General features: G+C 44.8%; 1 protein-coding gene across 1 annotated transcript in view; it reads left to right on the forward strand.

Moving 5' to 3' along the window:
• The window catches only part of GALNT9 (polypeptide N-acetylgalactosaminyltransferase 9), a 140,492-nt gene extending 112,891 nt beyond the window's left edge, over positions 1 to 27,601 (forward strand). The window contains 6 exon segments of the mRNA XM_087705783.1: positions 16,770 to 16,901; positions 16,903 to 16,956; positions 18,057 to 18,194; positions 21,306 to 21,401; positions 22,540 to 22,707; positions 26,486 to 27,601. Of these exon segments, the coding sequence (XP_087561909.1) occupies positions 16,770 to 16,901; positions 16,903 to 16,956; positions 18,057 to 18,194; positions 21,306 to 21,401; positions 22,540 to 22,707; positions 26,486 to 26,632 (735 nt within the window). The 3' untranslated portion in view covers positions 26,633 to 27,601.
• Positions 27,602 to 27,900: the final 299 nt, after the last annotated feature.

The raw sequence follows: 27,900 nt of genomic DNA on the forward strand, positions 1-27,900 counted from the left end.
CCCACCCTGCCCTGCCCCTCCCAGGAGTCCCCACACACCCTATTCTGACTCCCAGGTAAGTGCAGGGAGGCCTCCAATGACCAAAACGGGGCACAAGGGGGTGCAGCAAAGCCCCCAACCACAGCCCATTTTCACTCCCAGGAGGCTGCAGGGAGGCCTACTAGGCCCAAAGCCAGGTGCAAAAGGGTGTGGTGGCCCACTCCCCCGGAGGTCCTTTTTTGCACCCAGGAAGCTGCAGGAGGCCAAGTGCTGCCTGTCACACCCCCTGGCAATGCCCATCATAGCCACTCCTACCCAGCCGGTCATTAGGGCAGAGAACAACTAAATTAGTTGAATCCCACCATTGGGCAGAGTCTGTCTTTCCCCAGAGAGCTGAACACAGACTTGATCACTTTATGCCCTTTCATTCCTCCTGGAAAATTTTAGTGTCGAATCTTCTTCTCTTTCTGAAAAAAAGCTCATGTGGGAATGTTCAGACTTGCTCAAAAATCAAATCCTCCATCATTACGATGAAGGAATAGGAGAGAGAAAAGTGCCTGGCATGCCTGCTAACCAGGTTTTGAGTGTTACACAAGCAAGATCTTAACTGACTTGATTAAAAGTTGAGTTAGAATACAGCCCCTGATATATTTCTCATGCTGTCCTCTATATAGCAGCCTCAGAATTAAGAAGAAAATGAGATAAAAATGTACGAGAAGAGCAAGCAGAGGTTGGGGCAGAGTTAAACATGTCATTAGCTTAGAATCCTTACGCTGCCACAAATGACCCACTTAAGGTTGCAAGATTAATGTCAGGCACAAAGGATCAAGATTATATTTTAAGTTGCAGCACAGAAGATTCGTTATTGAAGCCTATACACAAAACTTTAGTCAACTAAAGTTCAAATCTGAATGATTCAAGGGGGTGGGACTTGGGTCATTTGCAGCAAGGACTCTAAGCTAATGATGTTCTGAACGAGGCTTCCCGAGAGCCTGAAGCAAACTCCTTGTCCCTACAAAAACCCCTTTTATTAATTGACTGTGAATTCTGCTCACTCACATCCCGCAAAGTCTTTCAAGGGAGGATTTACAGTCACAGACCTTATCTGGCTTGGAGAGCTGCCAGGCCGATATCTGCAGAACTTGGCAAGGAGCCTCGGAGAGTCACAAACCAATGAAGCGAACTAATTGTCTCCTGCAAACTCCACTCCCCTTTCACTCCTCTTTTATTTCCTCTGGGAGAGGCCATTCACCATCCACCTGTGACCTTACTCCCAAGTCAACCCCTGTTCTTTATCTGTTCCCTTCGTCTGGCAGCTCTGTGCATGCGCACACTGGGAACAGGCTCCTGCTGTTTGTCTGCCTCACTGATCTCTGCCTCTGAAGGCAGCTGATAACTGGTATACAGCTCTGGCCCCCTCTCTGCCTCCAATGCAGAGCCCTCATCAGAGCCTTCCCCAGACTCCAGGACTGGCCCATGTTCTTCCCCAGCCTCCTCACTGTCTGAATCTGCTGCCAACTCCACTGGCTGTTGAGAGGCCACAACAGCCCATTATAAGAACATGAAGATCTCTATGTAATGTAAGGACTCTAAGTTGATGACACATTTAACTCTACCTCCAGCTCTGCTTGCTCTTCTCCTACAAAGGACTACTATTTATGTGACTTCATTAAACCTGAATCACAATTCAGTTGATTAAAAGGGGTTAATAAGATGCTTTCTTCTGTGGCTATTAAAATATTGATTTGAAAAAAAAACCCACCAATGTGGGGGGGGGGGGGGGGGAAACCAGCATTCAGGATTTAGAAAATTGTTTCTAAACAGTTTCTGGTCCACGTTTTTATCTAGTCCAAACCGGTTAACCAACACTGTGGCTGGATTGTTGTTGTTGTCCCTCGTTGTTACCCTTTGATCACACGATTGTTATTTTCCTGCTGTGTTTATCCATCAGTGCAAATTCTCTTTATAACAAATGTAAGACGGCAAGCCTGGGGGAGGGGGGGGACTGTTCCACATTTTTATTATTATTATTTTAACAGTTCTCAGAGTCACGGATTCTGTTTGTTCTCCTGCTGTTAATAGGATGTGAGCATTTAGGAAAGAGGTTTACATCGTGCTTAAGAATTGTCCAATAAATACACCTGTGCAAATTGGCAGTGATATCCATATGGACTCAAATAAGGGGAAGATTAAAGCAGGTGCAATTTCCCCTTCTTGTGTTTATCTAAGATCATGCTGTAAGAACAGCATCAAGCCATAAAAATGTGTCACTAAATGATGGAATGTAATACATGGGAAAGACCTTGGAAGACAGAGGGAGAAGTGTCACTGCCAAGGAAACATTCAAATAAGAGACCACATAGCCCAGAGCTGCATAATGGGTGGAGAAAGAGACTCAGAAGGGACCCTCCCTAGTTTCTTAGGCTGTAAAGCAGGTGGCAGTAATGGAAGGAGAGAAAGACCATGGAAGACGGGGAGAAGAGATGCTGCCTAGGGAATGGTCAGATAAGAGATCGCATAGCCCAGAGCTGCATAATGGATGGAGAAAGGGACTCAGAAGGGACCCTCCCTAGTTTCTTGGGCTGTAAAGGAGACAGCTGGTGTGTGGGGAAAACCTTAGGAGATGGGAGGGAAGAGAGGCTGTCTAGGGAATGGTCAGATAAGTGAGAGCATAGCCCACAGCTGTATAACAGACAGAGGAAGAGACTCAGAAGAAACCGTCCCTAGTTTCTCAAACTATAAAGGAGACGGTTGTAATGGTAGGTGACAAAGACCCTGAGAAACGGGGTAGAGAGATGCTATTTAGGGAATGTTCAGAAAAAGAGACAGCATAGCCTACAGCTGCATAATGAGTGGAGAAAGATTCTCAGAAGGGCCCCTCCGTAGTTTCTTGGGCTGTAAAGGAGACAGTCATAATGGTATGTGAGAAAGACTTTGGGAGACAAAGGAAAAGAGATTGATAGGGAACTTCTGGAGGCAAGTTGTTCCACTGATTCTCACTGTCAAAAAATTTCTCCTTAGTTCTAGGTTGCTTCTCTCCATGATTAATTTCCACCCATAGCTTCTTGTTCTACCCTCAGAATAGCTTGACTCCCTCTTCTTTCTGGCAGCCCCTGAGGTAGCGAAACACTGCTATCATGCCTCACCTAGTCCTTCTCTTCACTAAACTAGCTGTGCCCAGTTCCAGAAACTTTTCTTCATATGGTTCAGCCTCCAGTCCCCTCATCATCCTTGTTGCTCTTCTCTGCACTCTTTCTAGAGTCTCAACATTTTTTTTACATCATGGTGACCAAAACTGAATGCAGTATTCCAAGTGTGGCCTTACCAGAGCATTATAAAGTGGTATTAACACTTCAGGTGTTCCTCTTTCAACCTCCCGTTGGGGAGGATTGGTTGAAAGCCAAAGTAATGAGGCAGCAAGAACATCTGAAGAAGCCCTGTTAAAAATAAGGCCTCTCTAGGACTTTGACTTGACTATTGAGTGTTGGAAATGACAAGTGGTTTTGTACAAGTTAGGTGAATTCTACGGAACAGAATGAAAAAGTGGCACTACAGTATATATATAAACCAGTCTGAGTTGTTGATGCTGAAGAATAGATTGCAACCGATTTTTATGTGTTCCCTTTCAGATTTTCTGGGGATGCTTTTGAATCTTCTGAATTCTAGATAAATATCCTTCCTACGAGATTAGTGTTGGCAGCTGTTACATCAAGTTGTATAATTCTACACAAAGATCTCAGGCTCCCCTTTATTCTGCCTCCTACATGCATACACCTTCTCCTGTGTTATTATTGAACAATGCTACCCTGGATTTTGTCCCCGCCCCCCCCACCTCCGATGTAAATTATATGTTGGTCTTTATAACATCACCCTGTTGCTTTGAATAAGGTAGGAGGAGAGGGGGGAAATGAATGGAAGTTGTTTGAATGCGCAGAAAGGATGATTTGCTCACATTACCATTAAAATGTAATTTTAGATTCTGCATTGTTGGCAGAATGATTTGTGTGTGTGTGTGTGTGTGTGTGTGTGTGTGTTTTGTAAGTATTAAAATGGCCTTGCTTTTTGAAGGAAGCTGTGACATAGTACATATGTGGAAACGGTGGCACTGATTCGGTGATTGAGTAGAAGCTCTAAGATTCAACTCTCAGAGTGTATGGGGTGGAGGAAAACCCACGTGTCTTTATAGCAGGGGGGTGTCAAACTCAAGGCCCGGGGGCCCACGGGATACTTAGATCTGGCCCATGAGGCTGCCCTGGAAACAGCAAAGGACCAGCCCACAGAACCTCTGCCAGCAAAAATGGAGCTTTCACTGGCAGAGGGTTGCCGGAGACTGTTTTCACTGGCAGAGGACTCGGCTCACCACAGGTGCCGCTCAACACAACTGACTGTCAGGCCTGGCACACTTTCTATTATTCTACTATGCGTTTTCTATTGTCGGAAAATGGGAGGGGGGATTGTACGGAGTGAGATGCGATGTAGCCATAACAAAATTCCTTTCTAGAAAGCCAAGATCATCCTTTGTCTTTGCACATCTGCACCTGACTGGAATTGGATGGGTGGAACTGCCAGTGTGGCAGTGGGAGATTGGAGCATGTGATGGACTTATAGGTGTGGGGGATGAGTGAGATCTTGAACTTTCAACTGGGTGGAGAAAACCGGGAAGCTTACCCACATACGGCTCTCCCGAGCTTTGTTTTCACTGGCAAAGGGTTGCAGGAGGCTGTTGCAGCTGAAAACAGAGTATTCAGGCTACCACAGGCACACCTGACATGAGTGATGTCGAGTTGCCTCCCCCCCCCCCCAGGTCAAACACAACCCTGGTGCAGCCCTCAATGAAATCGAGTTTGACACCCCTGCTTTATAGGAAGACCCAGTCTTTTGGGCAATTACCTAAGAAACAATTGTTCTCCATGTATGATCCTCACCAAGTTGTCTTTAACTAGATTTGTTGAGTTGAATGGGATAGAATTTCAACCATCAAACTGGTTTCAATTTAGAATGAAGAAACCCTACCTGAATCTTTGAGGGAAAGCAATGGATGCTCGGCATTGCACTAAATTAGGTATCTATGGATCTTTGCATCACGTGGCTTATTTTGGCTCCAGAGTGACCTTCCAAATATTGGTGGCACCAGAGCTGTTTTGAGAGGGGTTCAATTTTAAGAGGCTGAAGGCTTCCACAACCATCTTCAGATCTTCAAACAACACCCCATTTTATTTCTTGAGACTTGGACTCTCCACACCCCACCCTCAAGCCCAAAGAACTCATTTTGAGGACCCACCCTATTCTAGCATCTTTGGGGGATCCAAATGGAAATGCAGGACAGTTCAAATGTAACACCTCCCCATTTCATCCTCATGAGTTAGAAGACTCCATGTGAAGATATTGTTGTGGCCCACCAACGGATCTGGCAGCAGATTCAGACAATCAGAGAGAGGTTGGGAAGGAACATAGGCCAGTCCTGGAGTCTGGGGAAGGCTCTGATGAGGGCTCTGTGTTGGAGGCAGAGAGGGGGCCAGGGCCGTATGCCAGTTATCAGCTGCCTTCAGAGTCGGAGATCAGTGGGGCAGAAGAACAGCTGGAGCCTGTTCCCAATGTGTGCATGCACAGAGTTGCCAGACAAAGCTAAGGAACAAGGGTCGACTCAGGAGTAAAGCCACAGGTGAATGGCCCCTCCCAGAGGGAATAAAGAGGAACGAAAAGGGAGTGGAGTTTGCAGGAGACCATTAGTTGAATTCATTCAGGTGAAGATCTGTTCCTGACTTCTTGCCAAGTAATTGCTGTTACAGCCTGGCGTTTGGAAGATATCAGCCTGGCAATTCGCCAAGCCTGATAAAGGTCTGGAGTTGGGAAATCTCTTGAAAGACTGTTGGCCAAGACTTTGCTGAAGTGGAATTCACTTTAAAACTAAATAAAAGGGGTTTTATCGGGGCGAGGAGTCTGCTTCGTGCTTTTGGGAAGCCTAGGTCAGAACAGATATACAAATGTGAAGATACCCCAGACTCATCCCGTGATGGATGTGCTTGAGTGTAACCGGAAAAAGCAACCCCTTGCAGGGAAATGGTGTACCTTTGCAACTTTGTGTGACTTTACAAGACCCAGAAGATAGATGCAATTATGTATATACGCTGACATCGCTGGACTGAAATAAAACTCTGTGCTCTCTGCAGACTTTCTCCTGAGGATCTTACAATTCTACGGCATTTTGCTTCGGCAAACATATTTCAGGAGTAAAAACTCTGCCCTTCTGCTCCTCAGACCTTAGGAAATAGAACTTGGAAGGTGGGGTGCTAACGAACTAGATATGCTGACAGGCCAAATAATCTTAAATGGGAATGTTCTCCGAAGGCATTGATTCTCCTTTGTTCCATTTTTTTAAACAAATAACCTACCAACAAGGAGTGTCTGTCTTTATAATCACAGACAAATTTGCTTGCTTACACAGCTATCTCTGGATGTTCATGTATATTTTTTCCCCTCCACTATGAGGGGGGGGGGATATTTTTTCAAGCTAGCTCACTAAGCGTTTTTTTAAAAAAAAAAATTAAAAAAAAAAAAGCTTTGCATTATTTCCATCATAAATATTGGAAGTTTGCTGATGCTAATCCATATGGTAGCCTTTCTCCATGAGTCCCGAGGGACCTGCAGTGAAGCTCTGTGGGAAGATTATTAAGCAAAGATGTTTGGGAGGGCTTTCAAAGTTGCTGTTGCGTTTTTCATTGTTTTTTTTTTAAGCCGGCGCATCTGTCTTGCATTAAAGTTTCCATTCATCTGTTATTCCTTGTCTGGCCTTCAGGTGCTTTGGGGATTAGCTTCTCTCCTCTCTGTGGCAGCCCCTCAAATATTGGAAAGCTGCTATCCTGTCTCCCCTGGTCCTTCTCTTCACTAGACTAGTCATGCCCAGTTCCTGCAACCGTTCATCTTATATTTTAGTCTCCAGTCCCCTAATCATCTTGGTTACAGATTAACAGTGTTGGAAGGTACCTTGTAGGTCATCTAGTCCAACCCCCCACCCAATCAGGAGACCCAACAGCATTTCTGACAGAGGGCAGTCCAGTCTCTTCTTGAAATTCTCCAGGGATGAAGCTCTCACAACTTCGGTAGGCAACTTCTATTCCGTTGGTTAATTGTTCTCACTGTCAGAAAATCCTGGTTCCTTCCCCACTCCGTGGGAAGGATACTGCAAAATCTCCATTTCCTCCCCACTCCAGGGGAAGGATACTGCAAAATCCCCGTTCTCTCCCCACTCCAGGGGAAGGATACTGCAAAATCTCCATTCCCTCCCCACTCCAGGGGAAGGATACTGCAAAATCTCCATTCCCTCCCCACTCCAGGGGAAGGATATTGCAAAATCCCCGTTCCCTCCCCACTCCAGGGGAAGGATACTGCAAAATCCCCGTTCCCTCCCCTCTTCAGGGGAAGGTTATTGTAAAATCCCCATTCCCTCCCTACTCCAGGGAAAGGATACTGCAAAATCTCCATTCCCTCCCCACTCCAGAGGAAGGATACTCCAAAATCCCCATTCCCTCCCTACTCCAGGGTAAGGAGACTGCAAAATCCTCGTTCCCTCCCCACTCCAGAGGAAGGAGACTGCAAAATCCCCATTCCTTCCCTACTCTGGGGCCAGCCAGAGGTGGCATTTGCAGGGTCTCTGAACTACTCAAAATTTCTGCTACCGTTTCTCCGAACTATTCAAAATCTACTCTACCGGTTCTCCAGAACCTTTCAGAACCTGCTGGATTTCACCCCTGGTCTATATATTTTGAGGATTTTGATTAAAACAGCAGGACGGAAACGCTGTAGACACAAATAAAGTAATCGCAAATCAATATTGAAAACTCGTCCGTTGTTCCATAAAATTTCTGTAATCCTGTTGTGCCTGAAATTGGAGCCTTTAAAATTTCTTCTGATGATATGGTGGGAACCTGACTTCTATCTTGGCTTTCTCTAAATGCATCCGTACTAGATATTCTCGTTCGGTCTGTGCGGCTCGCCTGGGCAAAACTGTACTTGTAACAGGGAGAGAAAATTACGGTCTTCGCAGAGAAATACCGTTTTCTTAAAGGCCTCATGATATTCATTTCTTTTGAGAGCAGAAAGTGGTTGATAGATCTAAAAGGCCATTGATTTTTATTTGCTCTTTCTGCTGGACTGGGCTTTGGGGGCAGAGGTGGGTTGCTCCCAGTTCAGACCAGATCAGGCAAACTGGTAGTAATGGCGGCAGGAGGCTCCGCCAACCCACCTGGATGCTTCTGCACATGCGCAGAAGCCTCACGTGCCCGAACCGGTAGTAAAAATAATTGGCCACCCATCTCTCTCTCTCTCTCTCTCTCTCTCTCTCTCTCTCTCTCTCTCTCTCTCTCTCTCTCTCTCTCTCTCTCTCTCTCTCTCTCTCTCTCTCTCTCTCTCTCTCTCTCTGTGAAGTATGAGGTTAAAACAATGTTTGCTGACTATTGAAGATCAAGAAAGTAGTTTACTAGTTTTGAGTTAGAAAAATATTTCTTCTTCTTTTTGTTCCTCCTCTTCCTCCTCCACCTCCTCCTCTTCTTCTTCTTCCTTCTCCTCCTCTTCCTTCTAACACTGAAGACATTACATAGTTGAATAATGAAACATTTGCCAAAACAAAAAGCTCAGAGAGCACCAAAGACCCAAAGTCGTTGTCGTCGTTGTCGTCGTTGTCGTCGTTGTCGTCGTTGTCGTCGTCATCCTCCTCCTCCTCCTCCTCCTCCTCCTCCTCCTCCTCCTCCTCCTCCTCCTGCTGCTGCTGCTGTTCTTAATAAAGCTGCCAGACAAGGATATTGGATTGTCTAAAAACAGTCTGCCAAAGTTTGATTTTTTCCTCCTTCTCCTCTTTCTCCTCCTCCCCCTTTCCTGAGGTAGGAAGGAAAAATAAAATTAAAACAGCAGGAACCCATGAAGTTTGAATCATGGAGCTGCCATTTCAAGTTTAAAAAAAAAGTCCTCAGCCTACGTCCCAGGATGGTTGCTTTGGGGGGTAGGGGCATCAAAATCCACCTCAGCTTAGAGTAGGAAGTGGGACTGAGTAAAATCGCTGCTGAAAATGTCCACTGTATGCAAAAATCCCTTTCTCCTCATCAACCCCAATAAGAGCGGAGGTGGCGCAGTGGTTAAATGCAGCACTGCAGGCTACTTCAGCTGACTGCTAAGCTGCAGTTCAGCGGTTCAAATCTCACCGGCTCAAGGTTGACTCAGCCTTCCATCCTTCCAAGGTGGGTAAAATGAGGACCCAGACTGTGGGGGCAATAAGCTGACTCTGTAAACTGCTTAGAGAGGGCTGAAAGCCCTATGAAGCGGTATATAAGTCTAACTGCTATTGCTATTGCTATTGCTAACTGAATGGATGCCGAGCGGTACAGAAGAGAATGATGAGTTTCCACCAAGTAGGAAGCACAGCTCGCTTACTTCAGAAGCTCCCTAGATAGGTATAAAGGAACATAAGAAGGCACTCTATTAGAAGTAGCTCATTAGAAGTGTGAGATAATTAAAATAAACAAGCTTATCTCCTCTAGCTTCAATATGAAAGACATGCTTTGCTGAAGGAGGAAATGCTGAGTAGTTCGTTTCCCTGCCATCTTCTATGGAAGGGGTCCTCAAACTTTCTAAACATCCAATTCACGGCTCCCTCAGACTGTTGGGGGTGCCAGACCAGGTGGGGGGGGCGTGGCATAGCTAGGTGGTCATGTGACTGGGCAGGTGTGGTTAGATGGTCATGTGACTGGGTGGACGTAGCAAATTTAGCAGCCCAAATGATACACGCAAATTAAACTTTGATTTGTTATGCTCCTGGGGGGGGGGGGGGAGGTGGAATGCAGGATAGTGGCTGCCTTGGGGGTGTATGAGGGACGTGTGTGTGTGTGTGTGTGTGTGTGTGTATGTGAGAGAGAGAGACTCCCTCTCCCTCCCTCTCTCTCTCTGGAGGCCGGGATGCACAGAAGGGGGAGGAGCCAGCAGGTGGGAGGGGCAATGTGGACAGAGCAATGTGGACGGGGGCAGCCTCATGGCCCGGCTGGCTCAATGGCTTCGGCGGGCCAGAAACGGCCCGCGGGCCGTATCTTGAGGGCTTCTGTTCTATGAGGTCCATCCTGAATTCCATTGCTCAGTGGTGTAAGACAAAGATGCTTCCTCCCTTTCTCTTTTCTGTATTTTGGGGACGCTTTTAAATAACACGCCTGTCTTCCTTTCCTCCTTCAAATATAATTGATTGTTTCAGAAAGACAGGAGATTTAGTTGTCTTTACAGAAAAGAACCTTATCTCGTAGGGGGAAAAAATCTTTTTTTAGGTCAATCTCTAAACCCATCGGGTCAGAAGAATGATGTTCTTTGTCAGAATGGCTCGCAAAATGGATTTACTATTTTTTTTTAGGGTTGGATTAGCGGTTAAAATATGTGGGTCATTTTTAAAATCCTATTTCCTCCCCCCCTCTAATCTTATCTTCTTCTCCCTCCCATTGTGCCAGACTATTAATTTGCCTGATTTATCTCTGCTCATAAAACCCTCAAAGAGATAAAGAATGCTGAGTGTAAAATTCTTTAGGAAATATTTCAGTGTTGGCCATGATTAAGGGATTTTTCTCCTATAAGGTTAACAAGAGACTGTCTCCCCTCAAAGTCATGACTGCTATTCTTGCTATTTTGCTCTTCTTCTTCTTCTTCTTCTTCTTCTTCTTCTTCTTCTTCTTCTTCTTCTTCTTCTTCTTCTTCTTTTCCTCCTCCTCATCCTCCTTCTCATCATCATCCTCTTCCTTCTCCTTCCTCCTCCTCTTCCTCCTCCTTCTCCCCCTTCTCCTCCTCCTCTTCCTTCTTTTACGTTCCCCTCCTCCCCCTTCTCTTCCTCTTCCTTCTCCATCTCCTCCTCCTCCTCTTCCTTCTCCCCCTCCTTCCCCTCCTTCCCCTTCTCCTCCTCCTCCTCCTCCTCCTCCTCCTCCTCCTCCTCCTCCTCCTCCTCCTCCTTTTAATAAAGCTGTAGACAAGAATATTGGATTATCTGAAAACAGTCTGGCCAAACTTTGAATTTTTTTTTTGCCTCTTCCTCCTCCTTTCCCCTTCCTCTTTAACTGCAGTTTTTTTCCCTCTCTGTAAACTTCCTTCAGAAAAAGCCAAAAAGTTTACAAAGGTTCAGCAGAAACACTTAATGCGGCATCCATTCATGTCAGCTCTAGAATCATATATCTTTGAGAAAAAGACAGAATCCTGGTACAAATAGGATCAGCAATGAAACATTTTGAGATGGAGTGTTTGTAATGGATCCCAGCCATAATTTCTCCCCATTTCAGAACCTTTATGAATTCCTCAGTGTACTTATTTTGAAATCTTCGCCATTTCTCCATCACTTCTGCTAATAGCCAGATCAAACTGTGAATGCTTTTAAAGGATATAAAAGCTCATCTGAAAAACAGAAATGGCAAAGTGATTTTTCCCCCCTCTCCCTGGTTAGCAAGAAACTAACCAGAACTTGAAAACAAACATATGGAGATGTTTTTCTGGAGAACTTTTAAATTCTTGTATTTTTGTCTTCCCCCCTCCAAGTTTGAATTCTGATAAAGAAGAATCTTTGCAGCACAGGGTTAAAATGAGGGGTCTTTGATGCCCTCTGAGTTTTCTTGCAGATGTTTTGTTACACAAACTAGATAATATCAGCAGCAGCACTGATGATGTTCCCTAGTTGGGTAATAAAATGTCTGCAAGAAAACAACCAAGTTCAGAGAGCACTAAGGATCGCCCAGTCCTCTACTTTCTCCTTCTCTCCACAAACCCCATTCCCTTCTAGCACTGATGATGTTGCCTAGTTGGGTGATGAAACGTCTGCAAGAAAACAACCAAGCTCAGAGAGCACCAAGGATCCACAGACCTCCTCTTCCTCTTTGCAAATCTCTTCTAGCATTGATGATGTTGCCTAGTTGGGTAATAGAACGTTTGCAAGAGAACAACCAAGCTCAGAGAGCATCAAGGACACTTCCGGTTGAATTCTGCTTATGATCTAAAGCCTGCTCTGTCAAATATTGTGTTGGTCCACACAGTTAACCTTTTAGAAATTTCAACAAGCAGCTGTCTTATGAGGGTTTAGTCTTGGTGTTATTTTTTTTAAAGACAGGATAAGCAAAATATGCTTTTTGACTTGATATTCACAGAGCTGGTTGAGAACAGCCAATACTTAACCATTTTTGTCTGACCCTCATTTCCTTTCAGTAATATAAAAATATTTGAAATAGGGAACAAGCAATACTGGGATCAGAACTACAGAATTATAGAGTTGAAAGATTTATTTGTCTTAACATGTACGAGATAGCAGGTATAAATATAAACATGGACATGGACACAAGAAATGGGTACGAATAAATGGGGACAGTAGGACAGGGATGGAAGGCACACTGGTGCGCTTATGCACGCCTCCTTTACAGACCTCTTAGGAATGGAGTGAGGTCACGGTAGAGGTTTGAAGATGTAACAATGGAGTCAGGTAGAGCATTCCAGGCGTTGACCACTCTGTTGCTGAAGTCGTATTTTCTGCAATCGAGTTTGAAGCAGTTTACCTTGAGTTTGTATCTGTTGTTTGCCCGTGTATTATTGCGGTTGAAGCTGAAGTAGTCGTTGACAGGTAGGATGTGGTAGCATCCTACCTGTTGTCTACTGCGCTTAGGTCAGACCTTAGTTGACTTAGTTCTAGGTTATCCCAGCCCCAAATTTTGAGCCTGATGGCATAAGGGATTCTGTTGTGAGCAGAGGAGTGGAGGACTCTTCTCGTGAAATACCTCTGGACTCTCTCAATCGTATTAATGTCCGATATACAGTGTGGATTCCAGGCAGAGGAGCTGTATTCAAGAATTGGTCTGGCAAAGGTTTTGTATGCCCTAGTTTGCAGTACAATGCAGGGGTGGGTTGCTGCCAGTTTTACTACCGATTCGCTTCACACGTGTTTTCCTTCCTTCCTTCCTTCCTTCCTTGCACAGTGATTCGAATGCAGTATTGCAGGCTAACTCTGCCCACTGCCAGCAGTTTGATCCTGACTGGCTCAAGGTTGACTCAGCTTTCCAGCTTTCCAAGATGGGTAAAATGAGGACCCAGATTGTTGGGGGCAAGAGGCTGACTCTATAAACCGCTTAGAGAGGGCTGGAAAGCAGTATATAAGTCTAAGTGCTATTGCACTGGGGCAAAACTCACTTAACAACAGAAATCCTGGGCCCCACTGAGATCAAGGACTACCTGTACATAACTGGCCTAATTTTTCATAGTAGATTGATCTTCCCTCTGTAATTTCCTCATGGTCCATTTAAGTCTCAAAGAAACATGCTTGGAAGGAAGGAAATCATCTCACAAGGTTTTTTCAGGTCAGGAAGCTCAAGAAGCTTTGTAAAATGTCAGAAATAGAGAAAAATTGAGGACTCGGAGCTATAATGGTCAAATATGACTTTTTGCACCATTAACACTAGAGACAAGTTTTTTTAAAAGAAAAAACCTGCAAAGAGAAAATCTAAAAGAATTTTTTCGTGCATTCTGAGAATGAAGTAGACAAACTGAATCTTCTTTCTTTCTCTCTTTTTCTTTCTTCCTTCCTTCCTTCCTTCTTTCCTTTTCCATTTTCTTCCTTTCTCCCTTCCTTCCTTTCTGTTCCTTCCTTCCTTTTTCTCTGTCCCTTCCTTCCTTTTTTACTTTCTTTCTTCTCCCTTCCTTCCTTTCTTTCTGTCCCTTCCTTCCTTCTTTCCTTTTCTTCCTTCCTTCTTCCTTCCTTCTTTTCTCCCTTTCTTCCCTATTTTTTCCTTCCTTCCTTCCTTTTCTACGTTCTCCCTTCCTTCCTTTCCTTCCTTCCTTCCTTCTTTCTTTCTTTTTTCAAGGGAAGAAAACTTGAGAAACTTCAGGGAGATTTTGGCATTGAGAAAATGTAGCTTGAATAAATAACTATTTGCCTTGCATATATAGATGAGTTGGACTTTTTTCCTTAACGCCTGTGGTTTAATGCTTTTTTTTAAGTCTCAACATATTGCATTACCATCCATCTTGGGAGGGTTATAAATACATCTTATGTAACTTTAAAAAAAATGTAGAAAGCCCCAGGGCTAAAGGAACCAGATCTTTCTTTAAAAAAATCAAAACCCTGCAGGATATTTATGTGAATGAAATCTTCATTTGCAAAGGAAAGGAAAAGTTTATCTTTTTAATGAAGGAACAACCTCAACAGGCCTCTCCACATCAATACTGACACTGAGTTTTCAGTGTTCTTAGCAATTGGAGAGCATTACTCCTGGGAAAGTCTCACCCTTTGTTCACTTAATCTTGAACAAGGGGGCGGAGGGTGGCATTGCCCATAGCAGAAGGATTGGACTTGATTTGATTTCGGAGCTGAGGGCACCAGGGCAGGGGGCAAACACATGGGATGCTTGTGGATCAAACCCATTCTTTGAGGGTGTCTCCGGCTAAGAGACACAGTGGCTTAGTGACGAAGAGGCTGAGCTTGTCAATCAGAAAAATGTCGGTGGTTCGAATCCCTAGCGCCGCGTAACAGAGTGAGCTCCCGTGACTTGTCCCAGCTTCTGCCAACCTAGCAGTTCGAAAGTATGTAAAAATGCAAACAGAAAAATAGGGACCACTTTGGTGGGAAGGTAACAGCGTTCCGTGCACCCTTGGCATTGAGTCATGCTGGCCACACAGCCACGGAGACGTTTTCAGACAGTGCTGGCTCTTTGGCTTTGAAATGGAGATGAGCACCGCCCCCTAGAGTCAGGAACGACTAGCATATATGTGCGAGGGGAACCTTTCCCTTTCCCTTACTGGCCAAGGTCAAGGGTGGAAACTGCACTTGCAAAATCTGAATTTGGCCCTATGAGATTTGGGAAAGATATATATTTAGAAAAAGTCTGGGTGTTTTGCATCTAATAAAAGTAGCTCCTCCCTCCCACCCTCCTTTCTTTTCCTCTCTTCCTCCTCCCTCCTTCCCTCTCTTTCTTTCTTCCTCCTTCCTTTCTCTTCTTCCCCCTCCCTTGCTCTCTTTCTTTCTTTCTCTTCCTCTTCCCACCATCCCTCCCACTCTCTCTCCTTCCTTCCTTCCTTCCTTCCCCCTTCCTTCAATTTTTCCTTTCTCTTCCTCCTATCTTCCTTGCTCTCTTTCTTTCTTTCTCTTCCCACCATCCCTCCCGCTGCTCCATCTTCTTCCTTCCTTCCTTCCTTCCTTCCTGTCTTTCTTTCTCTTCCTCCTTCCTCCCCCTGTTTCTCCTCCTCCTTCTTTTCTTCCTTTCTCTTCCTCCACCTTCCCTCCCTCTAAAACTCCATCCCTTTGCATGTGGATTAATGGACTCTATTTCCCCACATTATCTTCTGTTACTCATATGTAAATCAACAGGGGCTGGTGATATGTGGTGAAAACGCTACTAGACAGCAAGCAAGAAATAACTGGTATAGATTCTCTTGCTTGGACAGGAGGTTGGACTAGAAGACCTCCAAGGTGCCTTCCAACTCCGTTATTCTGTATTCAAAATTAAACACCTCTGGGGAGGAAAAAGAAGAAAGGGGAAAGGAGGGGAAGCAAGAGTAGGAGAGTGGGCAAGGAGGAGGAGAAGAGAGGATGAGTGGAGGAGAGGGAGGGGAAAGAAGAAGAGGGAACGGAGGGAGGAAAGAAGAAGGTAGAGAAGGGACGTTGGGAAGAAGGAAGGAATAAGGTTGTTGCAAATAAGATGGAGATGCAGGGTGGCAAGAAAATGATCCCAGTTGTGTCCTTTATATTCTTAAGCAGATTGCGATAAATGCTAGAAGTCAACTGATAATAGTATCTACAAGAATGTATATTTGTGAATGTACATGGAAAGAAAAAATAAAACGATTTTTAAAAAAAATTATTATATTTTACAGAGTATAAGAGTATAAGACACACCCTCCCCCCCCCTAAAAGAGGGTGCAAATGTTGGTGCATCTTATATGCTGAATACAGTCATTTTTGGGCCTCCCAAAGCCCTGTCCCCACATCCCATTTTTGCGTAAAGTGGGCCTTTTTTTTACAAAAATAGAGGCTTGTTTGCCTTTCTCCAGCCCCCAGCAACCCTCTGCAGGCTTCAGCCTGGCCAAAGCAAAAATGGCCCCGTTTTTGTGGGAAATGGCTGTTTTTTCATGAAAATGGAGGCTTTTTTGCCTTGTCCCAGCCCTGCTGAAGCCTGTGGAGGGCTGTTGGGGGCTGGGGGAAGGCAAAAACTTTTTTTCTTACTTACCTCTTCGAAATCTCGGTGCATCTTATACACCAGTGCGTCTTATAGTCTGAAAAATATGGTAGACACTGCCTGGGGTCCCTCTCAGTCCTATGATTCTGCAGGTTCACTGGCAAATACGCGCTCGATGAAAGTGCGCCGATGAAACCGCGGCGATAAAACCAGAAGGTCGAAATCGTGCCGACGAATGCGCACAGAAGTGCACTGACAACAGTGCACCTACAAAAGCGCACCTTCAACAAAAAACTAATAACAACCTAATAACCCTAACCCTAACCCTGAACCTAACCCTGAACCTAACCCTAACCCTTACCTTAACTTAAAGCGCTTTTGTGGACGAAGTTTTGTCAGCGCGTTGTTGTGGGCACGTTTATAACATCACTTTTTTTGCCGCAGTTTTGTCGGTGCGCTTTTGTCGTGCGCACATTTGTCGGGTCACGAATTCTGCATTCTAGGACACTTAATAATTACCCAGGCCATTCTCATCTTCAAAACCAGAACAGCACTTTTGCTCTGGGTAGAATCATTCTCAAAGACCGATTTTTATCCACTGTCATATAATGGCCTTAACTTTTCCCACAGGTCTGGCAGTGTGGCGGGAGCATGGAAGTCCTGCCTTGCTCCCGGGTGGCTCACATTGAGCGCACCAAGAAACCTTACAACAACGACATCGACTATTACGCCAAACGCAATGCCCTGCGTGCGGCTGAAGTTGTGGATGGATGACTTCAAATCCCACGTGTACATGGCGTGGAACATACCAATGACGGTAAGGGGAGGACAAGGCCTCTTTCCCACAAGTGGAACATTCCTGAATTCTGCTTATCAGCCAAGAGGATAGACAGGTCACTTGGTGAAACCTCAATTGAAGTACTTCTGCCTTTTATGATACCATTCCACCCTCCCTACCCGATTATGCTGAGATTTAATTAATATTTATTTCTGCTTTTTAAAAAAGCATCTCTAGATTCAGAAGCTGCTTAAGGGAAAGGGAGGAGGGAGGGAGGGAGGGAGGGAGGGAGGAAGGAAGGGAAAGGAAAGAGGAAAGGAAGTAGAGGGAGGGAAGGGAAGGGAGGGAGCAAAGACAATGGGAAGGAAGGAAGGGGAGGGGAGGAAGGAAGGAAAGGAAGGAATGAGCGGAAGGAAAGGGAGAGGGAGGGAGGAAAGACAATGGGAAGGGAGGAAGGAAGGAAAGGAAGAAAGGAAGGAAAGGAAGGAAAGGAAGGAAAGGAAGGAAGGGAAATGAAAAGAAGGAGAGGGAGGGAAGGGAGGGAGACGGAGGAAAGACAATAGGAAAGAAGGGAAAGGAAAGGAAAGAGGAAAGGAAGGAGAGGGAGGGAGGGAGGGAAAGGGGGAGGGGAGGAAAGACAATGGGAAGGAAGAAAGGGAAGGAAGGAAGGAATGAGAGGAAGGAAAGGGAGGGAGGGAGGAAAGACAATGGAAGGGAGGAAGGAAGGAAAGGAAGAAAGGGAAAGGAAAAGAAGGAGAGGGAGGGAAGGGGGGAGACAGGGAGGAAAGACAATAGGAAGGAAGGAAGGAAGGAGAGGGAGGAAGGAGAGGGAGGAAAGGTAGGGAGGAAGGAAAGACAATGGGGAAGGAAAAAGGAAGGGAAGGAAGGAAGAAAGGAAGGAAGGAAGGAAAAGAAGGAGAGGGAGGGAAGGGAGGGAGGAAGGAAAGACAATGGGGAAGGAAAAAGAAAGGAAGGAAGAAAGGAAAAGGAAGGAAGGGAAGGGAGGAAAAGGGAGGGAGGTGGGAGGGAGGGGGATTGGGTAGGTTGGCAGAAGAACAGGACTGTAGACCAAGTCAAGGATTGTGTGAACTGGAGAACAAGCTGGGTAGAATCTTGTTTTGTGGTTTTGTGTCTCCCAGAACCCTGGCGTTGACTTTGGAGACGTGTCAGAAAGGGTTGCTTTAAGGCAACGTCTGCAGTGCCGGAGTTTTAAGTGGTACTTGGAGAACGTCTACCCTGAAATGAGGGTCTACAACAACACCATCACGTACGGAGAGGTAACGTGCGAATTCCCGTCTCTGAAATCTATTGTTCTGTTTTATGCTTGTCTCGGCTGGGCTGGCTAGTCTAAAGAAAAGACGAATTAAAGGTGACATGATAGCAGTCTTCCAATATCTAAGAGGCTGCCACAGAGGGTGTGTGTGTGTGTGTTTGTCAGTCTATTTTCCAAAGCACCAGGAGGCAGAACAAGAAACAATGGATGGAACCTGATCAAGGGGAGAAGCAACCTGTAATTAAAGAGAAACTTCCTAACAGTGAGGACAATGAACCAGTGGAACAGAAGTTGCCTTCAGAAGTTGTGGGTACTCCATGACTGGAGGTTTTTAAGAAGCGACTAGACAGTCACTTGTCTGAAATGGTATAGGATTTCCTGCCTAAGCAGGGGGTTGGTCTAGAAGACCTTCAAGGTCCTTTCCAGCTCATTCATTCTATTGTATCATTCTATTGTGGATTACAGGGTGGTAAAACTCATATGAATGCAAGGCAGCATATATTTTAGATACCCTCAAGATATTAATAATAATCGTACACTTTTGCAACACTCTTTTTATTTTGTTTATATCTCATTTTTGTTATTTTTATAAATAATTGCTAATGTCCCTTCCCCCTCCTAGTTTCCCCACAACAACAACTCTGTGAGGTGGGATGGACTAAGAGAGAAGGATTGGCCCAAAGTCACTCAGCTATTTTTCATGACTAATGTGGGACTAGAATTCCCCTTCTCCTGGTGATTGGCCCAAAGTCACATAATTGGCTTTCATGCCTAAAATAGAACTAGAGCTCACTGTCTCCTGATGATTGGTCCAGTTACCCAACTGGCTTTCATGCCTAAGGGGGGAATACAACTCCCTGTCTCCTGGTGATTGGCCCAGTCACCCAATTGGCTTTCATGTTTAAGGCAGGACTAGAACTCCCCATCGCCTGGTGATTGACCCAAAGTCACTCAATTGGCTTTCATGCCTAAGACAAAATTAGAACTCACTGTCTCCTGATGATTGGTCCAAAGTTACCCAACTCGCTTTCATGCCTAAGGTGGGACTAGAACTCCCTGTCTCCTGGTGATTGGCCCAAAGTCACCCAATTGGCTTTCATGCCTAAGACAGGACTAGAACTCACAATCTCCTGGTGATTGGCTCAAAGTAACCCAGCTGGCTTTCATGCCTAAGGTGGGACTAGAACTCACAATCTCCTGGTGATTGGCCCAAAGTCACCCAATTAGCTTTCATGCCTAAGACAAAACTAGAACTCACTGTCTCCTGATGATTGGTCCAAAGTTACCCAACTCACTTTCATGCCTAAGGTGGGACTAGAACTCCCTGTTTCCTGTTTCCTAGCCGGGTACCTTAACCCTTAGACCAAACTGGCTCTTGAATAAGTGAAGCTGCAGAGCGATGTAGAAGGAAGCGTGTCTCCCCTCCCACAACTCCAGCTGAAACAACCCCCCCCCCATAAATCCAGAAATAATCCCCCAGAGTCTTAAGAAATAAGACAGAGACACCAAGAGAGGACGCTTCTTTCAAACGGGGGGGGGGGAGACATTTTTGAGAAATTGCCAAGACAATTTTGGCTCGGCGCTCCTATTTATGCTGCCCAGCTGTAATTGCTAATCAGGTTACGAGTGTGATGTACACCAGGCCCCTTCTCTCTGGTTGTCTCCTGGAATTGCGATTTGGAAGATAGCTTATTATTTTTATTTTCCTGCTCAAAGACATCCTAATAAAAATGAGCCTCGTTGTCGTTGGCCTCTTGTCAACGGAGCAGCTAAATATATGAGCAAGGATATAAAGCACATCGAGAGGTTGTAAAAATATATTTCCTATCCATCGAAACACTCTTATTTATTTATTTTTTAAAAAGTCTGGGTCATAAAAAAAACCCCAACATATCTTCACTCCTGAATAACAATATCCTGTGTCGTAAAGCCACACTGTTCCCACTTAAACGCTGGAAGCACATTGCGGGAACACAAAGGACTCCCTGCTTCCTGACCTTGACGTTTGCGATGGGCGATGAAACGGTATTTTATATTGTCTTTTCAGAAGAGAAGATTCACATCAGTTCTAAGATGTTCGGCTCGTCCAGCCAAGTTTGATCCTGGAGAGTTTTGGCTTATTTATTTAAAGCCATTCTTCTTCGGTTTTATTACTCTCAGCGAAGGGGCCATATTTTTTTTAAACGACTCTTGGCTGGGAAATGGGATAAGAGAGTATTCATTGGCTGCAGTTTGGTTTGGATTTCTGGTTTATCCCAGTGGAAAGCTAGTTAGATAGGAGACAGTGAAGTCACGGTTTTGGGAGTTGAAGACCTGGGTTGAGTCTCCTTCCATGGTCCATAATGTCAGATCAACTTCAAAGAGGGAAATCATCAATTACCAAAGCATAATAGCAAAAATGTTTTAGATGTACCTTTCTTTCTTTTTTCCTTTCTTTATTTTCTTTTTTCCTTCTTTCTTTTTTCTCTTTCATTTTTCTTCCTTCCTTCCTTCCTTCCCCCCTCCTCTCTCTCTCTCTTTTTCCAGTTGTCTCTTGAAAAAGCACCTTTGGGACAACCATGACATGGATGACTGAGAATCTTCATAGACTTACTTTCTCTCCCTCTCTCTCTCCCCTTTCTCTTTCTTCCTCCCTTCTTTTCTTCCTTTTTTCCTCCCTCTCTCCCTCACTTTTTCTTTCTTTCTTTTTCTTTCCTTTCTTTTCCTTTCTCTCTCTTTTCGCTTTCTCTTCCTTCCTGCCTTCCTTCCTTTTTTCCTTCTTCCTTCCTTCCTTCCTTCCTTCCTTCCTTCTTTCTTTTTTTCTTCCTTCCTTCCTTTTCCCCCTCCTTCTCTCTCTCTCTCGTCCAGCTGTCTCCTGAAAAAAGCACCTTTGGGACAACCATGACATGGATGACTGAGAATCTTCATAGACTTACTTACTTTCTCTCCCTCTCTCTCCTTCTCTCTCTCTCCTCTTTCTATTCCTTCCTTCCTCCTTTTCTTCCTCCCTCCCTCTTTCTTTCCTTTCTTTTCCTTCCTTTCTCTTTTTGTTTTCTCTCCCTCCCTCCCTTCCTTCCTTCCTTTCTATCTCTCTTTCTTTCCCTTCACCTCTTATCTACCTTGCTTTTGGTTTCAGGTACGCAACAGCAAAGCCAGTGGATACTGCTTGGACCAGGGCGCAGAAGATGACAATAAAGCCATCCTCTATCCATGCCACGGAATGTCTTCCCAGGTAAAAACACACCTTTGCATGCTCTTCTGAGGTCAAGTGAGACCTTCACTTTTGAGAAGGAGAACTAATCCTCCTTCCCTTTCAAGCTAGGTTTGAGGCTGGAGGTTGAGCAAAGCAACACAAAGTCTTGAGGAACCTTTAACCAAACTAAGAGGCACATTTAATGTAAAACAGGCTTGTGTCCCTTGGCCACAAAGTCAAGACCTCATGGATTTGGGTGAGGAGGATCAATGTTAAAGAGGTGGTAGTTGAACAGTGAGATGAGAGCTAAATGTTTAGCAGCTTTTGTTCTGACCTAGGCCGCCCAAGAGGATGAAGCTTGTCCCAACAAAAACCCCTTTTATTAATTGACTGTGAATTCTGCTCATTTCCATCCAAGGTGGCGCAGTGGTTAAAAGCAGCACTGCAGGCTACTGCTAGATCAGCAGGTCAGCGGTTCAAATCTCACCGGCTCAGGGTTGACTCAGCCTTCCATCCTTCCGAGGTGGGTAAAATGAGGACCCAGATTGTTGGGGGCAATATGCTGACTCTCTGTAAACCGCTTAGAGAGGCCTGAAAGGCCTATGAAGCGGTATATAAGTCTACTGCTATTGCTATTGCTATTGCTGCTATCCAGCAAAGTCTTTCAAGGGAGGATTTACAGTCACAGACCTTATCTGGCTTGGAGAGCTGCCAGGCTGAGATCTGCAGAACTTGGCAATGAAGTGAACTAATTGTCTCCTGCAAACTCCACTCCCCTTTGGTTCCTCTTTTATTTCCTCTGGGAGGGGCCCTTCATCGTCCGCCTTCCTCCCACATCAACCCCTGTTCTTTAGCTATTCCATTCGTCTGGCCACTCTGCGCACGCACACACTGGGAACAGGCTCCAGCTGTTCATCTGCCCCACTGATGTCTGACTCCGAAGGCAGCTGATAAGTGGCATACGGCCCTGGCCCCTCTCTGCCTCCGATGCAGAGCCCTCATCCAAGCCTTCCCCAGACTCCAGGACTGGCCCATCTTCCTCCCCAACCTCCTCACTGTCTGAATCTACTGCCAGCTCCACTGGATGCTGGCGGGCCACAACAGCTCTCTTGTTGCATTCGTGGTGGTGCTAGATTTAACTGTGGTCTTATTATCTTTGATTTGGTTTCGATCTCAGCTCGTCCGTTACAGCACCCAAGGATTGTTGCAACTGGGCCCCCTGGGATCCACGGCGTTCCTACCCGACTCAAAATGCCTAGTAGATGATGGGAAAGGAAGGACCCCCGCACTGAAGAAATGTGAAGATACGCTGAGACCAACCCAGCGACTCTGGGACTTCACACAGGTACATCGGAATATATAGATATAAGGGATACTGATAGAAGAGAATAGTTGTAGCTGAGGGATGAACTGTGGAGTATTTGATGCTCTCTGAGCTTGGTTGCTTTCTTGCAGACATTTCATGATCCAACTAGGGAACATCATCAGTGCTAGAAGGGAGTGAGTTTTGCACAGAGGAGGAGGACTGTGTGGTCCTTGGTGCTCCTTGAGTTAGGTTGTTTTTTTCCTAACATTTCATGACCAAACTAGGCAACATTATCAGTGCTAAAAGAGAGTGGGGTTTGCAATGTGAAGGAGGGGAAAAGGAGGAGGAGGAGAAGGACAAGGACGAGAACTATGGTGTCTTTGGTGCTCCCTGAGCTTGGTGGTTTTCTTGCAGACATTTCATAACCCAACTAGGCAGCAGCATCAGTGCTAGAAGGGAGTGGAGCTTGCAGAACGGAGGAGGAGGGAGGTAAAGAGGAGGAGAATAGCTGTAGGGTCCTTGGTGCTCCCTAAGCTTGGCTGATATTTTTTCCAGAAGTTTCACCATCCAATTAGATAATATCTTCAGTGCTATCAGATTATCACCACTCTCTTCTACCACTGATGGCGTTAGCTAGTTTGGTCATGAAACATCTGCAAGAAAACCACCAAGCTTAGAGGGCACCAAAGACCCCACAGCTATAAGTGTGGAACTGAAAGGGAATTTTTATTCTGTTCAAGTATTACACTTCCCAAGTCATTGCCAACTTATTGCCTTCCAAATGTATTGAGATTCCTGTTCCTACAACTCTCAACCACCATGGGAATTGAGAACTCTGCAAATTCCATGGGATTCTGGTAGCTGTGTGAATGCTGAGGATTCTGGGAGCTAAGGATTTTGGAGTTCTCTAAAGTTCTGGGAATTCTCAAATTCTGGGAGCTGAGGATTCTGAGAGTTTTCTGGAATTCTGGGAGCTGAGTATCATGGGAGTTCTCTGGAATTCTGGGAACTGAAATGGAGGCTGAAATGAAATTAGACTTACATCGCTAGCCAGCATTCCACGCCAGGAAAGGGAAACATACATGAAAAAGAACACACTGACATATAGAAATATTCCCCAACTATTATTATTATTATGAAGAGTCTCAAACAATTTGATTTTCCATTTAAGGGAAATAAAGCAATCAGTCATTTTGATTACATTTTTTTTGACTCTCTCTTTTCCTGGTGCCTGCAAGCAATGCCTGTCCCCAACAGAAGAATTTGCGTTTGGAAGGAGAAAGCTGCATATTTAACTCTTCCCTCACTTGTCTTTTTTTCACGGCGCAGTCATTTTTGAGGCAGCCTTTTCCTTTGGTTCAAATTTTTTCAGCACACAAAGCCAAGCTTTTAAATTCTTCCCCACACCAGCACATAACACTGTAGTCAGGTCTCCACATTCTCCATTTTTGAAAATCTAATATTCTGGCTATCTCCTTTTTCATTGTTAGAGTTAGCAGAGTCATCCCAGCGTGCCGATTTTTCTTTCCCTTCTAAATTCTACAGAGTGCAATTTCCATATTTTGCTTGCTTTTTTCAATTTTCATCTGAGATAGGAGGGTGTTCTTTCCTTGCTCCATCTAGTAGCAATTATTTAAGTCCTATTCTGGTCTGGCTGCAAATTTGAGAGTTCAGAGGTCTGGGACCCAAAATGTTCTGATAATGATCCTTGCTAAGAATGATGCGGTTGAATGTATCTCTAAATATATTGAGAAGTAAATAGAGAGGCTAAACTGTATGACGAATTGCTAGAATTGGGTATTTCTAGTCTATGGAAGAGATGGATTGGGGTGACATGACAGCAGTCTTCCAATATTTGAGGGGCTGCCACAAAGAAGAGGGAGTCAAGCTATTCTCCAAAGCACCTGAGGGCAGGACAAGAAGCAAAGGGTGGAAACTAATCACAGAGAGAAGCAACTTGGAATTAAGGAGAAACTTCTTAACAGGGAGGACAATTAACCAATGGAAGAGCTTGCCTTCAGAAATCGTGGGGGCTCCACCACTGGAGGTTTTTAAGAACAGATTGAACAGCCACTTACCTGAAATAGTATAGGTTCTCCTGCCAGAGCAGAGGGTTGGACTAGAAGATCTCCGAGGTCCCTTCCATATTCTATTCTATTCGATTCCATTCCATTCTGATGGCTGGATAAGATGGATGGATGGATGAAGATAGATGCTTGAATGGATAGATGAGATACAGATGATAGACAGACAAACAGACAGACAAACAGACAGACAAACAGACAGACAAACAGACAGACAAACAGACAGACAGATGATAGATAGCCAGATAGATAGAAGATAGCCAGATAGATAGGAAGGTAGGCAGGCAGGCAGGCAGGCAGGCAGGCAGGCAGGCAGGCAGGCAGATAGATAGCCAGATAGATAGATGATAGATAGATGATAGATAGATAGATAGATAGATAGATAGATAGATAGATAGATAGACAGACAGACAGACAGACAGACATTCATTCATTCATTCATTCATTCATTCATTCATTCATTCATTCATTCATTCATTCATTAGCAGTATTTGGGGCAATGCCGCAGTGGAGTCAATCTATTCTCCAAGGCACCTGAAAGCAGGACAAGAAGCAACGGATGGAAACTAATCAAGGAGAGAAGCAACCTAGTACTAAGGCAAAATTTCCTAACAGTGAAAACAATCATTCAGTGGAATGGCTTGTCTCCAGAAGTTGTGGGTGCTCCATCATTGAAGGCCTTCAAGAAGAGACTGGACATCCGTTTGTCTGGGGTGGTATAAGGTCTCTTGCTTGGATAGAGGGTTGGACTTAGAGACCTCCGAGTCCCTTTCAACTCTATTATTCTAGATTCTAATTATGGCTTGTTCTATGGGAATTAAATCTAGTTAGGACTAGTCTATTATTTAAGGTCCTGACTTGATCATTTTATAAGAAAAGACTTTCAAAGGTTGATACGGATCACTTCCCTGCTAAAGTCAACAGGAGGTCCCTATCTTGTCCTACTTTGATGGCTCCTCTAATTCTTAAGCTCACTTTACAGAATTTTTTTAGACCAGTGCTAGCTTGTTTGGTCTATCCTCTTTTTATATTTTGCACAATCCTTCCCTCAGTTTGATATCAGCTGAAGGCCAATAATAAAAGCCTGAGAGTGGAAGAATTGAGGTCAGGAAAAGATCTAAGATAGATATATCATCAGCTGCTTAGAGGGACGCAGTGGCTCAGTGGCTAAGATGCTGATTTTGTCGATCAGAAAGGTCGGCAGTTTGGCGGTTCAAATCCTCAGCGCCGCAGTAAGCTCCGCAATGGAGAAAGCTCCCAGCTTACTGGTCCCAGCTTCTGCCAAACTAGCAGTTCGAAAGTATGTAAAAAATGCAAGTAGGAAAATAGGGACCACTTTTGGTGGGAAGGTAACAGCGTTCCCTGCGCATTCGGCGTTGAGTCATGCCGGCCACATGACCACGGAGACGTCTTCAGACAGCGCTGGCTCTTCAGCTTTGAAACGGAGATGAGCACCGCCCCCTAGAGTCGGGGACGACCAGCACAGGTGTGCGAAGGGAACCTTTACCTTAAGCTGCTTAACAATGCTGGGATTTGACCTGCTTAATGATGATTATCTTCTCTGCCATTTTTTTGAATATCTGTTTGGAATTCTACTTCACCCAATCGATCGTAGCATTTACAAAAGAGCCTTTTAATCCTGCCCATATCTTTGAGGTGATTTGTATTACGGTATTTTGTTTTTCTTTGCTTGTCTTTGAAAACTTACAATCCTTCATTTTCCTTCCTTACAGAATGGACCCATCATCAACCGAGATACTGGCCGGTGTCTAGAAGTAGAAATGTCTAAAGATGCCAACTTCGGACTTAGATTGGTAGTACAGAGATGCTCGGGGCAAAAATGGATGATCAGAAACTGGATAAAACACGGAAGGCATTGATAAAACACGGAAGGCGTTGACACGGAAGGAACTGGATAAAACTGGATAAAACACGGAAGGCATTGATCTCCAAGCTTAAAAAGAACATCTTTTCTCCAAATCCCATGTGCTTAATCTCTCCGATGGTTGTAGATTAAATAGGATTCCGATGAAGAAATTTTGATGCCGATAAGAAAGGAGGCCAGCGTATAGTTTTGGGATGTTATTCTTACTTTTCTTTTTTAAAGGAACAAGGTGGATTGGCCTTGTCAATGTCAAAAAAACTGACGTCAAGGAGAACACCAACCTGAGACTCGTTCCTTGATAGACTTCGTTGGGTTGATTCTAAAGGAGGGTCAGTCTAGTGAGCCTTCACCTGCCCCATGTCAATCAGAAGCTACCCCCAATTGATCTTTGTGTGTCGTTGGGTGACCAAGAAAGACTTGTCCATATATAATAGACAATAGAATCAAACTTTGCTTTGGGTCTCATAGAATTGGGGGTGTGGGGTGGGCGAGAATAGGGAGGGTAGCCATATTTGGGGTGATTTGGTAGGATCTCGTGCCTCGCTGAAGACGATCCTGTCCCGGGCGGATTTTGTAGCTTTAAGTTTGCTGGCTGGATGCACAAGTCTCGTGGTGAAGCAGACCCCATGTGCCTTTTTTACTGCGCTTCCTGTCCTGGAGAACTGGGAAGCCCACACACAACTTCAGCATGCCTGACGAACTCTTTCAAAAGCACCCCAAAGGCGACAGCGAATAGCCTGTAAATAAATGACACTGCCCTCCAACACACACACCCCACAAAAACCACAACACACGATCTGTTTCCAGCAAGTAGACTGGGACGCTGATTGTCCACAAGGGCCTCCAAACATTTCGGTCAAATTGTAATATTTTTCCAACAGGTTGGAAGGAGGCATTATTCAGCGCCTGGGGACTCATCCTATCGGCTGCATTTCATTCATTTGGCATTAAATTTTAATTCACCGTATTGATTTTTGTCCTAGCAGCATTTGCTTTTGGGGGAGTCTGGTGGGGGGCTACTCAAGATTTAAGTGCAGGTAGTTGTTAGGTAAGCTCCCCGTTGGGAGAGTGAGTACGTTCAGAGAAGTGTTGTGAGAGTTGTGTTGAAGAACACAAAAACCAGCATACAGAGACATTGCAGTTTAAATAGGCTTTTACTTTTGTAGAAATAGCGGTATCAGAGTCCATCAAACAGTCCAAGTCATACACGGATAAGACAGTCAGTCATCAACGTCTTTCAGTTAAGGGATAATCCAAATAACA

This window comes from Thamnophis sirtalis, unplaced genomic scaffold (genome assembly GCF_051295495.1).
Source record: "Thamnophis sirtalis isolate CommonGarterSnake01/CBP01778 unplaced genomic scaffold, rThaSir2_p1.2 scaffold_2, whole genome shotgun sequence".
NCBI lineage: Eukaryota > Metazoa > Chordata > Lepidosauria > Squamata > Natricidae > Thamnophis > Thamnophis sirtalis.